General features: G+C 47.0%; 1 protein-coding gene across 1 annotated transcript in view; it reads right to left on the reverse strand.

Moving 5' to 3' along the window:
* Positions 1-15,501, reverse strand: part of LOC114653848 (armadillo repeat-containing protein 3-like) — a 34,975-nt gene that overhangs the window by 10,601 nt on the left and 8,873 nt on the right. The window contains exons 7-12 of the mRNA XM_051929349.1: positions 13,253-13,378; positions 12,204-12,272; positions 9,986-10,161; positions 6,771-6,965; positions 6,311-6,494; positions 889-1,087 (exon numbers count right to left, since the gene is read on the reverse strand). Of these exons, the coding sequence (XP_051785309.1) occupies positions 889-1,087; positions 6,311-6,494; positions 6,771-6,965; positions 9,986-10,161; positions 12,204-12,272; positions 13,253-13,378 (949 nt within the window). The remainder of the gene's footprint in view (positions 1-888; positions 1,088-6,310; positions 6,495-6,770; positions 6,966-9,985; positions 10,162-12,203; positions 12,273-13,252; positions 13,379-15,501) is intronic.

Here is a 15,501-nt window from a genome sequence, read left to right on the forward strand (position 1 = left end):
CTGAAGTGCAAGAATCCAGGGTTTCTAGGATCTTTACAGCACGGGCTTACACAGCCAGTTAGTTCATAATACATTTTATTTTAAAGCGCCTTATAAGGTACCCAAGGCCGCTTTGTTCACCTTTACTTGGCAGACACCCTCGTTCATCTTTCATGTTGTACATTTCAGGGGATCAGCAAGAAAATTAGTAAGCAAAGGACATTGAAGTCAAGCCCAACGAGGAGCAGCCCAGTTGGGTAACAGAGGCAGGACACGTCCAGGATGAGAGCGGGGTGTGAAAGTCCAGGCAGTGTAGGGCAGCTTTGGGCAGTGCTGTAGGCCTTTGGGAGAATAAGCTCCTCACCAGTCCGCTTCACCTCATTAGTAACATCGAGCTGAGACTTGAAGGTCCCTGTGGTCCTGCCGTCCACCCCACTATGTTGTCCATGCTCCCATGGTGCAGTGTTTGTATGAAAACTGCCCGTTTAGGGAATAGTCAGCATGGGTTTTAGACGGGGAGAGTTGTGCTTTACTAATATGCTGGAAATCTATGATGAAGCAACAGAAGCAGATGACCAAAGTGGTGCAGGTGAGATGATTGATGTGGATGTCCAAGGGAGAGACTTGTGGTTAAACTATAAGAGGTGGCAGTGGAGAGAGGAGTACAAATCAGGAAAAAGAAAGAATCGGGTGAATGTTGTGTAGAGCCGAGCCTGGGGGACACCTGGCTTATCTATCTCTGTCTTGCCCAGGCTAAGGGGTGAGAGTAGCGGTGGTCTCCAAGCCCTTAAGGTCCACCATGCCGTTTGATACCTTGACGGCCAGGCACCTGTTGATGTAGCGTTCGCAGGTTTGGGTTATCTGCTGTAGGTGTGAAGCTCCCACCCTCTTATCGTCACCCTACCCCACCTATTTTCTTTTCCAGGTAGGACGCCGCCATTTTGTTTTGCCTTACCCCACTTCCCAAATGACACCTTGCTGGATTCGTTTTCACACATGACGGTGATGGCCAAGCAGGCAGTTTCTCGAATGTCCGCGTTATCCGGACCCAAAAGTCCTACCAAGATCTTCTCGACCCCGTGATCGTGCAAAATCTTCTTATTTTTGCCTAAAAACAAAAATGAAAAGAATGAAGTGGACACTTGTGCAGTGCAGAGGGGATCTCAGAAAAACAAAGTTGGGCACAAATGTCAAGCACCTCATGGGCAGAGCTAACCAACTTGAAAAAAATGAAAACTGTCCTGAACCATAAAAACAGCCGGGGACACGAAAAGCCCCCCAATAGGCAAATGTGCAAATGCCCACCATTATAAAAGAGGATAAATTAGTCCTGTGGAAAGATCAAAAGGACAGTCTTGGGCATTGAACTGCTGTTCATTATTCAACAATGGCACTGGGAAGATAATGCCAGGCTCTTCCTTCTTAGCTCCGTGTGAGGATCTTTGTGATGTCCTCCATTTTGAATATTACATTAAATAAAGCCTGTGCTCCCGTGTCTGGCTCACCCGGCCATTAGGTGTTCACCAGTGTGTGCCTTTTGGTGAAGCAGGGATCATTAATGTTATTAATTGGCTCAAGCACCGGAAGGAGAGGGCGATGGGGTGGGGAACCTCAGCAGAATTGGGTGACGTTAAGAGTGGTGACCAGCAGGGGGCAGTGCTGGGGACCACTGCTATTTTTAATAAATTTAAATGATTTAGATAGGAATATGAGGAACAAGCTGCTGAAGTCTGCAGATGATACCAAGATAGGTGGATTAGCAGATGATCAATAATTTGTTCAATCATCAGAGGGACTTGGGCAGCAGACAGATGTGTGGCAGATGACATTTAATGTCGGTAAATGTGAAGAGTTACACACAAGAAGTAAAAATGGGAGGTCTGAATACACAATGGGTGGTCTGAAAATCGAGAGTCCACCTTTAGTAGTCGTAGTGGACTCTAAGCTATCAACTGTCAGTCAGTGTTTAGAAGCCATTAGCAGAATGTCAGGTTATATAGCGCCTTGATGTGTGGAGTACAAGTCACAGGAGGTTCTGCTCAAGCTTTATAACACACTGGTGAGGCCTCATCTGGAGTCCTGGGTGCAGTTTGGGTCTTCAGGCAACAAAAAGGACATAACAGCACAAGAGAAGGTCCAGAGAAGAGCAATGAGGCTGATTATGGGGGCTACAGGGGATGAGTTATGAGGAAAGAGTCAAAGAGCTGAGCCTTTTCAAGGATTGAAATGAAGACATTGGAGATTTGAGATTGTGTTGGTTTGGACATGTACAGAGGAGAGATGCTGGGTATATTGGGAGAAGGATGTTAAGGATAGAGCTGCCAGGGAAGAGGAAAAGAGGAAGGCCTAACAGAAGGTTTATGGATGAGGTGAGAGAGAACACACAGGTGATGGATGTGACAGAACAAGATACAGAGGACAGAAAGATATGGAAGAAGATGATCTGCTGTGGTGACCCCTAACGGGAGCAGTCAAAAGAAGAAGAAGAAGAGACCTGACTGACTGAAGAGTTTAAAATGATGAAGGGAATTAGTCCAGCGAATCGAGACGGTGACTTTAAAATGAGGAGCTCATCAACAACACAGGGACACCATTAGTAACTTGTGAAGGGCTAAATTCACACAAATGTTAGGAAGTTTTTCTTCTCACAGAGAACCACAGGCACGTGGAATAAGTGACCAAGTAGAGTGGCGGAGAGGAGGACTGTGGGGACCTCCAAAACTTGGCTGGCCTCTGTTCGAGTCCCTCTACCTCTCGCCACATGTTGCCTCCGCTTAGCTGGTGATACCTGTTTCTACCATCTAGAGATTGTCAAGGAGTAACGTTTGATGTTTTTGAGAGAGAGCGAGATCAGAGCTCAGTGTGTTTTAGAGGGTACCTGATGATTGGCAGAGTTATCACGGCCATGTGCCTTTCTCCCCCAGCGGGTGACACTCTCCTGTCAGACCTGAACACGATCAGATACGGTGACTACGTCTATTCATTTTTAAAGTTTGTCCTGTTTCCATTAGTACGTGGGCACAGCTGTAGGGGACAACTGGACAATGAATAAATGAAAACCTGAACTTGAAGACCTGCTGAAAGTGGACCTGCGAGCTTGTAGTTATCATTTTTCAACAGACGGCGACATACGTGATAACCAAATTGTGTCTGATCGTCCATTGTTGAAGCCCACTGCAGACAGGGAGAGTCAATGCATTGCAGCTGCAAGTGAAGCAGGGTGACAAATGGAGCCCACGGTGTTACTAGCAACGGAAATGTCGCTCACTAGCGAGCCGAATACGGAAGAGACGAGTAGTTCTTGTGTGTGTGAAGCTCACTTCTGGGTTCGAATCTCACGCCCGTGTGAAGTCTGCACGTCCTCGATGAGCGAGAGGTCCGCTGTCTCCCTCTTTTACAAAGACATGATGTAGTTAATGTGATGGAGTCACTTTGGGAGCCGCTGGTACCACCAACACCCCTGGGGGTGAAAGAAGACGAGCCCCGAGGTCCCGGAGTCTCCTCTTAAAATGGTGGAATCTCATAACACTGATGGGCTTTTGTTCAGAAGGGAGACGTATGAGCCGTTTCACAAAGTGTGTGGAATCTCAAGAGGTGGACCAAGGATGACTTTCAAGGCCTGAACGTATTTGGAATCTTTTAGGCTTTTTTTCCAGTCGTGCCACATGTCCCTTGACTTCCATTATAAAATGCCAGGGTGGGGAAGAAATTTTCTTTTTAATTCTCAGAAAATGCTCGATTTTAAAACAATAGATTTTAAAACAATAGATAGATAGATAGATATATACCAATACTGGGGGGCTCTGCCGCTGGCGTGTGGGCAAGCGGATATGCAATTTAAACAGATTGTTGTTTTCATGGGAATTGTCACGTATGCATAATAGACCTAACTGTTTTACATTAAAGCAAGTAATTAACAAGAGTAAAACATAGTCAAACGTAATAATTTGAAAGTAAATGATGTTTCGTGTTGCGTTAGAGGTATTCGTTGCGTTATACGATTTTGTTCTGTTCGGCTTTGAAATTAACACGCAAATATATTTTAAACTAACACTTTTACTGTAAAACTTCAGTAAAAACAATATTTGGAATTAACTTTTCCTAAATATCGCATTCAATTTTAATTCTGTGTTTGGATTTTCATCATGAAAACACAAAGTATAACTGCCTGTGAGTGATTATCATTTTTTTCTCTCTTTTTTGTGATTTGTTAATTGTCTTTGCCAAAGCGATTCTAACAGGAAACCGTAAACGTTTTAATACGAATGGCATGTCAAGATTTCCTTTGGTGTCTCATGTCATTAGTGAAGATGGACTACATTACCTTTCTTGTCGCCTGTTAAAATTTAATATGTCAGAATTGTTCAGTGCAACTAATCTCATCACTCAGACATCAGTTACACAATTACATTATAATATGTCCTTCTTTCAACAGTAATTTGGCCGGTGGGAGACCCGAAGGTGTTAACGGTTGTAGATATTCTTCATGATGTTGTAAGTTGGTGTTTTCATCTTCCTCACCATCACCACCAACTGCTTCAGCAGAGTCTATTGATACGCATTTAACCAATTTGACGTGTCACCACTCGACAATTTTCGTGTTATTTGTTTGACTTCATCGTTTCTCGGTGCTAGGATTGCCCGTGTACTCATTTGTTCTGTTGATGAAAGTCTTCAATAAGATTTGGACATCATACGTCTTCTTTTATTGGGAACTTAAAGTGAGGAAAACGTAAAAATGTATAAGAGCTGAGAGCGCAGGAAGCGTGTCTGACAAAAGCATTCACACCAATGAGAGGTGAGAGGACCGTGAGAGGGCGTGGTTTGAGAGGAGGAGGGCGGGACTTGAGAAAATCTCTTGCCAATTGTCTCGTCTCGTCTCAGGATTTTCTGTTATAATTGAGAGATTTCACGTAGCAAATGCCTACGAAATAACTTTGACTTGACAAATGCTGCGCTTCTCTTTTAAGCTCAGAGGACATTTCCAAATCCTCCTTCTTCCATATAAACAGCGAGGTTCTGAATTTATCGTGATTTACTAACTCGAGTGGGCATTAAGAGCTCACGGTGCCAGCCTACTGAAGCTGAATGAAATGACAGCGGTGGTCACACTTTTCAGTCCGGGTCCTCAAAGCTGTCTCCTGATGGCAGTCTTACAGGAGCCACACACACACTCACTGTGCTATAATTACAGCAGTTTTTCCAGTTGGCTCCTTGACGGTTATCAGATTTCAACTATTTTGAGATGTTTAACTGTTTTTCACGGCGTTTTCTACACATCAACTCTAGCGGACTGCGATCGGTCAGAGCACCCTGCTGTTATTGAATGAAATGAACTTAAACAACGCGGTCATAAAAGCAGGTACTAATCTGTCTCCAAGTTAAGAAGATGCCACATCCTATCCTGTCATGTCTACCCCTTTTCACCTTTTGAGCCCCCTGAAGGCCCTCTGTGGTGCCAGGATGCGGGTCCAGTGTGTAGAGTGAGGAACGATGAGCGCTTCTGAAAATGTCAAATCCCCTTTAACGTCTTAAACTCAATATGTGGAGTGATACCAGATGGGCCAAGAGTGTGCACAGGGTCATCAGACATCATTTTGGTGCCACACAAGTTTGTTGGACCAAGTTGTGTCCAGTTAATGTTTGGTGTGATGGACAATGTGAGTGGATGGGTAGCCTGGATGGGAAGTTCCTCGGTTGGTCGAGAGGCCAGCATAGTGGAAGGGCAGTGGGAGACCTCCCAGTGGCCATGTGTTACCACAGAGGAGCATGGGAATCGTAGTCCAAAAGTGCTGCCATGTTAGGTTCCTTGGGTGCTGCTGCAGGGAACTTCTGAGATGAGGCTAACCGGTCACCCAGATTACAGGACTGATGTGTCAGAACTACGTCCGGGTGTGTCTTGAAAAGGGGTCTCGGCCAGGACAGTTAGAGTGAAGAATGGAGGTGAGCAAATCACATCTGGAAAGGAAGAGGAGCCTGGGTACCTTATCACCATCCGCTTGGAGTGCTTTCCCTGTCATCGGGACTGTGACCAGTGAGGGGGGTCCTTTTGGTACTAAAATGGTGTCTGGACCTCGGAGAACAGAACACCACCCAGTGTATGCAGCACATTTGTTTCCAAATACAGGGAGAATGCCAAACCGAGACGTGAGACCCACTGCCAGGGTGTGTGATGGCAAACAGGCCGCCAGTGCGGGGACGCAAGGGAAGCAGTTCAGTGATCCCGACTGACTCTTTTCAACAGGCGTCTGTGAAACACGTTTCTAAAGTGCCAGAATCGAGACAAGGAGTGACGAGTGTATTAAGACGAGAGACTTAGGGGGTCTCGTACTGTTTTGTGCGGCTCTCAGGATCGCATTCACGGCTTTCCTCTGGACGTCCACGAGGGTGGCTGTTCTTGCAAACTGCATGAGCTTGTCCAGGGCCCCCGTCTGCTGAATGAGCTGCATGGTGTCCTCATCTTCTAAGCAGTTTGATATGACCAGGAGGGCGTCCACGTGCAGGTCACTAAGGTCCTGGGAGGAAACCAAACAAAGCACCAGATCAGTTCTTCACACTGAATGGAGTTCCACTCCTATGACCCCTGAAGGCATGCAGCTAGTTATGACGTCCTCCTCTACTCTTTAGCTCCATAACCCTCTTCTACTCTGAGTGACACGTCATCACAATGATGACATCTCTTCTGACCTTCACCCTTTGTTTCCTCATTCTCTGATTGCTAGCCCTACAATAAGGTGCTCATCCCATCATCCCGATCCCAAGAAACAGAACGAGAAATGATGCTGCTTTACGTTGGCTCCTAGCATCTCTATGAGGTAGTCGAGCCCCTCTAACTCTCGCAAAGCCATCCGGGTCTCCGCATCACTGGTTATCGTTGCCAGGGTCTTGAGGGTCAACTGCTGGATCACCGGGTAGTCCGACTTGAGCAGCTCAAGCAGAGGAGCAATTCCATTCAGCTCACAGATGACCGCTCGGCTGTAAAAATCCTGCAAAGGCAAGAGAGTGGAATTAAACGAGAGTCGATGCCCCCGGGGGGGAGCTTGGGGTTTCATTTACAGAATTGCAAAGAGAACGGGCAAATCAGCCCAACAAGCTCATCAATCCTATCCCCCTAGTTTCTCCAAATTCAAGAAGGGTCCTTGAAGTCCACCTGACCACCACATTATTTGTTGGATCTACTTGTATACCCACTGAACAGATTAGTAGGATCACCTGCACGCCTGCGGGTATCTAATCGGCCAATCATGTGGCAGCAGCGCAGTACCTAAAATCCTGCAGATGCTGGCCAGGAATTCCAGGTCAAATTCACATCAAACACCAGAATGAGGAAACGATGTAACCTCTGGCATTGTGACCCTGGCAAGAGTGTTGGAACCACATGGGCTGCTTGGAGTATTTGAGTAACGGCTGATCTCCTTGAAGGTTCTCTCTAGAGTTGACTGAAAAACAAAAAGGGTCCGGTGAGCGACAACTGTGATGATGAGGAGAACGGCCAGATGGGTTTCAGCAGACAGAAAGGTCATTTAGAGAGGCAACTGTGTGGTGAGCAGAAAAGCATCTCAGAAAGCACAACACGTTTAGGGCTAACTATTAACTCGGACCTGAATGTTAAATCACATATTCATCAGATTACCAGGACACCATATTTTCACTTAAGAAATATAGTAAAGGTTAGACCCCTTATAACTTTACAAGATGCTGAAAAATGAGTTCACGCTTTGTTTTTAGTTGACTAGATTACTGTAACGGCTGGGATTGGCTCCAGCAGACCCCCGTGACCCTTTAGTGAGGATATAGCGGGTTGGATAATGGATGGATGGATTACTGTAACGCACTCCTCTCAGGACCACCCAAAAAAGACATCAATCAGTTACAATGAGTGCAGAATGGAGCTGCTAGAATCTTAACTAGGAAAAGAAAATCCGAGCTCATCACCCCAGTCTGAGCGTCACTACACTGGTTACCGGTGCCATGTAGAATTGACTTTAAAATACGGCTGATGGCGTACAAAGCCTTCAATCATCTGCTCCGTCCTTTATCTCAGAATGTCTCTCACCACTCACTTCAAATCGTAACCTTAGATCTTCGAATGAGGGTCTGCTTAGAATTCCAAGAAGAAGTGGTGAGGCGACCTTCTGCTGTTATGCACCTCAAATCTGGAATACAACTCTAGAGCTCTTGCCTGGCCGGGACACCTCCACACTGGGAGGACCGGGGGAGCAAGCGTGGACAGAGCGTTACCTCCCTCTGGACGCTAAATGGCAACCCCCCTGGGTTGTAGCGGAGCCTCGGACTCCCGCAGGGCTTCATGGGAGCAGCCCTGTTGGGATCCGTGGGCGCCACCAGGGGGTGCTGCAGCAAGAATTGCTGAGCCCTTATGGGCACCATACCTGGAAGTGCTACTGGAAATGCGTAATCAAACACCTGGAGCACTTCTGGATGGGCTATATAAGGGACCAGCAGACAGCACTCCGGGAGCCAGGGTCGGGAGGAGAGGAGTGGAGGAGAAAGGAAAGTGTGTGTGTTTCAGTGCTTATTGGGACTGTGGTGTGCCTGTGGGACACGGGGAAGGCGTTTCCCACGTGGTGAAGAATAAATAAAAAACTTTTATTTGTTTAATAAGTGTGCCTCCCGTGTCTGTCTGTGTCAGGTCAATATAGCGCCTTTTTGTTACACAGTTTACCAATAGAAATTTGCCAGGCTAATACGGTGGAGCATTTTAAATAAAAATAAAAACCCGTTACTGTAACATGGCGCTCTCACGGCTTCATCTTAGCGTAACCCTGATATTCTGTGTATGCATTTAGTTATCATTTTTATCATATCTCCACAATCCTAATACTGACCCCTACTTTCTCTGCTGTTCTTTTTCTGGTTTTCTGTGGTGCCAATCTGTGCCCCCACCACCCGATCAGGGCACCTACATTGATGGACTGAAGGCCAGAGGTCCAAATGACCACCATCACCATCATCATCGTCATCTAATTCCTCCACGTGAATCCTGAAAACCCTGAGGACTGATTGAGATCATTGATGCCAGGTAGAATGTCTAGTGGGGGCCGGGTGGTCTCATGGCCTCGGAGCCCCTGCAGATTTTGTTTTTTTCTCCGTTCGGGAGTTTTTTTTGTTGTTTTTTCTGTCCCCCCTTACTTTTATTCTATGTTAATTGGTATTGCCTAATCTTATTTTTATATTTTCACAACAATGTTCTTGTTTGTTGTTGAACCTTGGGGTAGGTAGGGTACAACATCAAAAAAACCCAAAACACTCCTGTTAGTCGAAAACAGAAAGTGGAGGGTGCGGTGGGCACAGGCTTACCAAAACTGGACAGCTGGCGAGTGGTGTGATGAATCTCAGTTTCTGCTGATAGTTGGGTCAGAGCAGCACGAGCCCCGACATCCAACCTGCCAGTGGTGGTGGTGGTATACTGGTGTGAGGAATTGGGCCCATTAACACCCATCCATCATCTCTTGAATGCCACGGCTGACCACAGCCTTCCCAGAATTCAACAGTAGGCCGTTGGGATTTAGTAGGGCAGAAGATTCACAGTGGGAATCTGCAGAAATTGTGTGATGCCATCATCTCCACATGGCCCAGAATCTCAAAGGGAGTCCATGTCATGATGGATTGACGCTGTTTGGAGAGCAAATGGTTGGCCTACCCAGTGCTAAGATAGTGGTCCTAAGGATTGGCTCAATGGGGGGTATATTGAAAAGAGCAGCAGTCTCAGCACTGACCCCTGCTGGACACCACCTGTAACATCACCTGACTCTAACAAGGTCCTCTACCCATGAGCCTTTTCACCCTTTGTTCGCCTCAATGGTTTCTGTCTGCACTCACTGATCTCCTCAAACATTTAAGGGTGACTGCTAACTGGTCCTGGAGATTTGCTGGAGTTTAAATTCCAGAAACCCCCTCAGTAACCTGTGGCTTCTGAACCCCCCACCCACACACCTCTCAGTCCAAGGGGGCATTCAGAGGAAAAGAGAGGAAAGTAAAGTGACACCTGCACGAGGTTGTAGATGGTCTCCAAGCTGTTCTTCTTGACGTCAGGGTCAGCACTGGAGAGGAGGCCGATCAGAGGTTCGAGGCCATCTTCGTTAATTATCTGCACTTTAACAGACGGCTCGCTGGACAGGAAGGACAGGCAGAGACTCGCAAACTCGTGAATCACCACGTCTTCTGCAAAGCGAGGGGACAAACACGCCAGGTCAAGCCACTGGACCACCTTAAATAATCAGGAAGGGTGCAAAATTCAGAAAAACCAAACAGAAATTCCATGCATCTCAGGCTGGAGCCTGCTTCGTCCACCTCAGGGTCTCCAGCCCAATTCAGATTTCCTCCAAATTTGCCCAAGCCGGTATGCTGTCCAAGACCCTCTGTAATGATTCTACATTATCTGACAATCCACGTAACTTGGTATCATCTCCAAGCTCCAAAAGCGAATTGACCTAGGAATATTAAAAAAGAGCAGCGGCCGCAACACTGACCCCTGCTGGACACCACTTGTAACATCTCCCCTCAGCCTAACCCTCCGCTTCCTGTGTTTGAGCCCACTTTGCACCCTGGACTCCCACTTCCTTTAGTTTGATCACTCATGTGGGACTTTAATGAAAGCCTTCAGAAAGTCAAGGTGAAGAATGTCATAAACTCCGTTCTGATTGTTTGCTTTTTGCAGCTTCCTCCTGGAATGGTGAAACACAACCTTCCTCTTCTGAACCCGTGTTGACTGCTCACCATCACTCTCTTGTTCTGGACACGTGCTGCTTCATCTCAACCTTAATAATTGTCTCCATTAACGTACCTGTGGCACTCGTTACGTTGACCGGCCTAACGTAATTTGCATCATCCCAATCATCATTTTTATGCGAGAACATAACACATGCTAGCCTCTGGATTTTAGGAATTTCAGGAGAGAGCCGAGATTTAAAAAAAAAACCACGTCAAGGATTTCTATCTGATCTTCTGAAGCACTCCATGATGGACGTGATCTGCTCCTGGTGGTTTGTCAGATTTCAGCCCATTTAGTCCCAGCAACACACCTCTCTCTCTACAATCTCCAGGTCACTTAGTCCCTCCTTAGCCTCAAAAGAAGCCCGGAATATTCTGTGTGAAGCAATCTGAACCGCTAAAATGCGCTGTCTACCTTGACGTACGTGTAATTGATTGCATGCCATGCGAAGCTGGAAGTGGTGCCAGACACATTTCAACGCAGAGCTCCATGTTCTCGAACATATTGGCAAGCATCTCGGGGTGGGGGGAACAGCAGCCATGTCACGTTGGATGTTTTCCTTCACACAGTGCGAGGCTTGTTCCGATAGACTTTTCCTTTGAAGAAGTCTGGTGGTGTCAGATCCAGTGACCGTGGTGGCCAAAGCCCCTTTGAAATGACCCTGTTGCCGAAGAAGGACTCCATTTCTGCCAGGCTCTTTGCCGATAGTGTGACACGTTGCTCCATCTTGTGTTAACTCGCGATCATCCAGTTGATTTTGACATCACTTAAACGAATTGGTGACCCATGAAGATGTGCTTCTCGATACAGTACACCACCGTCCTGGTGAGAGGTCGAGTGACAGAGTGAAGGGGTCTGGGCGGTGGGCCCAGAAGTTACAAACAGCTGTCTGGCGCCTACCTCATCGCATCCCAGCTTGTTGGAAGCTCCATAAGCTGAGGAGCACGTGGCACGTCGTTCTGTTCAGATTATGTTGTCCTAGCGAGAGTCATTAAAGAATATTTTGGGGGCCTCTTCCGAGTGAATCCCCCTGTCATTCCCTTTCTGCTGGAGGTTTTTCACCTCTTGACACCACGACGTCTCATCTTTGGTGTGTTTTCCCAAGAGTTTCCACTAGTGACCTTCTCTGACATGACATGTAAATTTTAATGTAATAAGGACGAAGCATGGGCCAGGGTTTTGGGGGGGTTTCCCTTTCCTGGTTGGCATTGCCCTTCCTAGTGTTTCATTAATAAGACTGACTGCTTGGCCGATGCTCTTCAATGGGAGTTTTGGAAAACTGAGAGAGCTCAATGAAAACTAAACTTTCCCAACAAATTTCCCAAATATCGGATATCAGATATGACGACCACAGTATTCAATGTGGACCTCCCCGCGCAGATCCCCTCCAATGCCATGTGTGTCCCTTTAATTACTCAGGTGACGGCAGAAAGGCACAGACAGCCATATTGGTCAATCTCTCCTCATTCCCTTGGTGTTCGAATGGACTTACCTTCTGGTTCCAACAGTTCGATGACCGAAGGGATGACGTTCATCTTCTTCAGGTACTTTTTGACGTCATCTGCAGAGAAAGTTCAGACAAGCTCTTAGGGACCACAGCTGGCCATGAAGACAGAGTGGATTACTAAAGGAGGCAGACATCTTTATGTGACGACACATCAAAGGCACTCCTTTGGGTTGAGGCCTTGTTCTTGCATGAACTACACTAAGGATTTGTGGCACTCAAAGCTCTGGTCAGCATCTCATCAGTAATGTCACTGGGGGTCTCTGTCACTCGCTCATCCCTAACATGGCGGCCCATGTATGCCCTGCTGTTAACTTTACCTTCTGACTCCATCAGAAGTGGGCCAGGCAGCTGCACCCATCTTTGAAACTAAAATGGTGAGAATTAAACTTCGAGGAACGCCGTCAAATCGACGAGTAGTCAACACTTGGAATGAGAGACAAAACCGTAGTTGAATTCGCAGCCAGAATGTCGGGGGTTTTCCTTTGAGCCTCCACAATCGTGGACTATCACAGCTGAACGCTGACCTCACGTTTTACCTTTGACCTAGTGATGTCACGTGCCATACACTTCCTAGCAACAGCTTGGCAACCAGGCCAAACAAAAAACACAAAATGGTGGCAGCTCACAATGCAGACTAAGTGGTGCCTCGTGAGATGGTCTTGGCGTCTTTTCGTTTTGAACGCCCCACTAAATTCAAACTTCCTTGACCACCAAAACCCACAAAACAAGAATTAAGAGCCATCTTCATGACTGTAAACAATAAAAAGTAAAATAAGTGTCAAATCACGACACGGTCACTCACACTGCAGAGGAGCAAATGCTGGCCAGGCTTGTGTGGGCCCTCCTGACAGGTGGTCTCCAAACACCCCCAATGTTGTACTCGTCCCAAACGAGGCAGGCCTTCGGAGGACCGGCTGAGAGTCGCACGGTGAGATGGTCAGTCAGCTTTGGGGTCCCACTGCACACATTTGAAAGATTCACAGCCCACCCAAGTCATGAACTTCTCGGAATGGGCACCAGCAGGGCAGACTTACTTTGTGCAGAGATGACGCCCAGCACCATGACGGCACTCCTGCGCACAGGTTTGTCTTCGTGTTTTATCAGCCTTGAGATCGGCTCCAAAGCACCCAGCTCGGCGAGGATGGCTTTGTTTTCATCTCCTTGAAAGGGAAAGAAACAGAAAAGAAATAAAAACAACGTCTTTGAGAAGGGTCAGGGCGTGGGGTCCTTGTGCGTCCACTGCTCTTGACGCCAACACCATCGTGACGGGCTACACAACTGAGCACCAAAGACTCCTTTGTGCTGAGGGGTGAGCGTTGTGGACACCAGCATGGCGCCCGCTGCTTGACCACTCTTTGCTCTTTGGGCTGCTTGTTCTCCCCTTCAGTAAAGCTGCTCCAAAATGGTGGGGGGCACTGAGCAGATGAAGGACAACAAAAAGAAAAGAAAAAAGGAACGGGTGGCAGCACAGTGCACTGGCAGGAAGAGCTGGTGAGCCGGGCAAGGGCAACAGAGAGGAGCAAATGAGAGCTGGTGTGGGCCGAGACCTCCACAAACAAGTCACAATATGCCAGTCTGCCACCCTCAGCAAAGCAGAATTGTGCCACGCCTCTGAATTACCTTGTGAATCACCACCAGTAGGCAACACGCATAAAAGCAACCCAGTATGTGCCCACAGACAGGCAGAATAAAAAACATGGCTGGCAAGCGGGAGCCCAACAAGATCCTCATGATGGACGCATCCTGGTCCAGAAGGCTGGCGAGCAGCACCAGAAAACGAGCTGCTTCATGGTTAGGAGGCCCTGGCAGAGCTTCTGGGGCATCGCAAACGGAAACACCGGGGGGCAATCTATCTATAATATAGTGCCTTTCATCTATCTATCTATCTATCTATCTATCTATCTATCTATCTATCTATCTATCTATCTATCTATCTATCTATCTATCTATCTATTATATAGTGTCTTTTACTCTATCTAACTGTCTTGACGGAAAATGGTGACGTTGGTCAGAAATGGAAGTAAGAGTTTCACTACATTCTGAACATGTGACAGCACTACTACTATTATACAGCACTCCCTTAATATTGTTTATAGTGTCTTACTTTTTATCAGGTCTTTGATTGACATGTCGTCTGTTAAATGCCAAAATTTCTCCATGGGGACAAATAAAGGCCCTATCTATCTATCTATCTATCTATCTATCTATCTATCTATCTATCTATCTATCTATCTATCTATCTATCTCATTCAGTCTCATCTCCTCCGTTGTCAACTGTCTGTAGCTCTACAATTCCGTTCCTGGACAGACGTCGTTGGTTTCCATTTATGTTAACGAGCTCCTACTTTGTTCCCCGTGTGTTTTAACAGACCTTTCCTCTTTCTAAGTGCCAGTTCCTTATTTAGCGAGTGTTCCGGACTCTTCCTTGTCGTGTGCTCTGCGTCTGTCCTCGTTCACGTGTGCTGTGACATTCTTAAATTGGCTAATAGAAGACGACTATTTGTGTTGTTTTGTGCGGTGTATGAACTCAGTTTGCACAAAAACAAGGATGTCGAATCCCTGCCACACACCCTGGTGGCACCCACAGAACCTGGCAAGGCCACCCTACAGGACTACAGTTCTCAGTGTGCCTTGCTGGTGTCTGCAAAAGTAGTGTCACACAGCGACTCTGCCACCTAAGTTGCCTCCCCCTGGTCTTCCACTACGCTGGCCTCCCAGCCGGGTATTGTTCCTTGGTCCATCCCTAACAAGTTTGCCAGTATACTCACTGCCACACTGGCATCTTCTATCTACTGGCGTTCTTGTACTGCTGAAGGGCTCACCTCCCACCCATGTAAGGAACCTTGCCCTATCCCAGCTGGGATCCCTGCCCATACATGCCATCCATCACAGCACGTATGGCGAGGCATGCACTTTTTATACAAAACACAACACGTAAACCCCGTCAGCATGCCACCCTGACCCAAACTTCCTTAAATGTCTCATCAAAACCTTTTCCAGGATGCCCTGCAGTTCACATCAGCAAACATGTCCAGATGTTAAAAGTTAAGACCAGTGCCAGCTGAATCCGAATGAAGATCAAGTGCCCAGTCGTTGCCCAGGATGAGTGGTCCCATAAGAAGGAATGTAAAACACACAGAAAAAGAAAAGCTACAGCCGTGTCAGAATGAAAGTAAAGCCAAGTGGGCCACGTGAAGGACTAACATACTGTGACATCAAGGCAGAGGAAGCCTTCCCTTTTTCCACGGGGGGGCTGTTAGATGATTTTGTTCCTCAAATAAGG

This window comes from Erpetoichthys calabaricus, chromosome 6 (assembly GCF_900747795.2).
Source record: "Erpetoichthys calabaricus chromosome 6, fErpCal1.3, whole genome shotgun sequence".
NCBI lineage: Eukaryota > Metazoa > Chordata > Cladistia > Polypteriformes > Polypteridae > Erpetoichthys > Erpetoichthys calabaricus.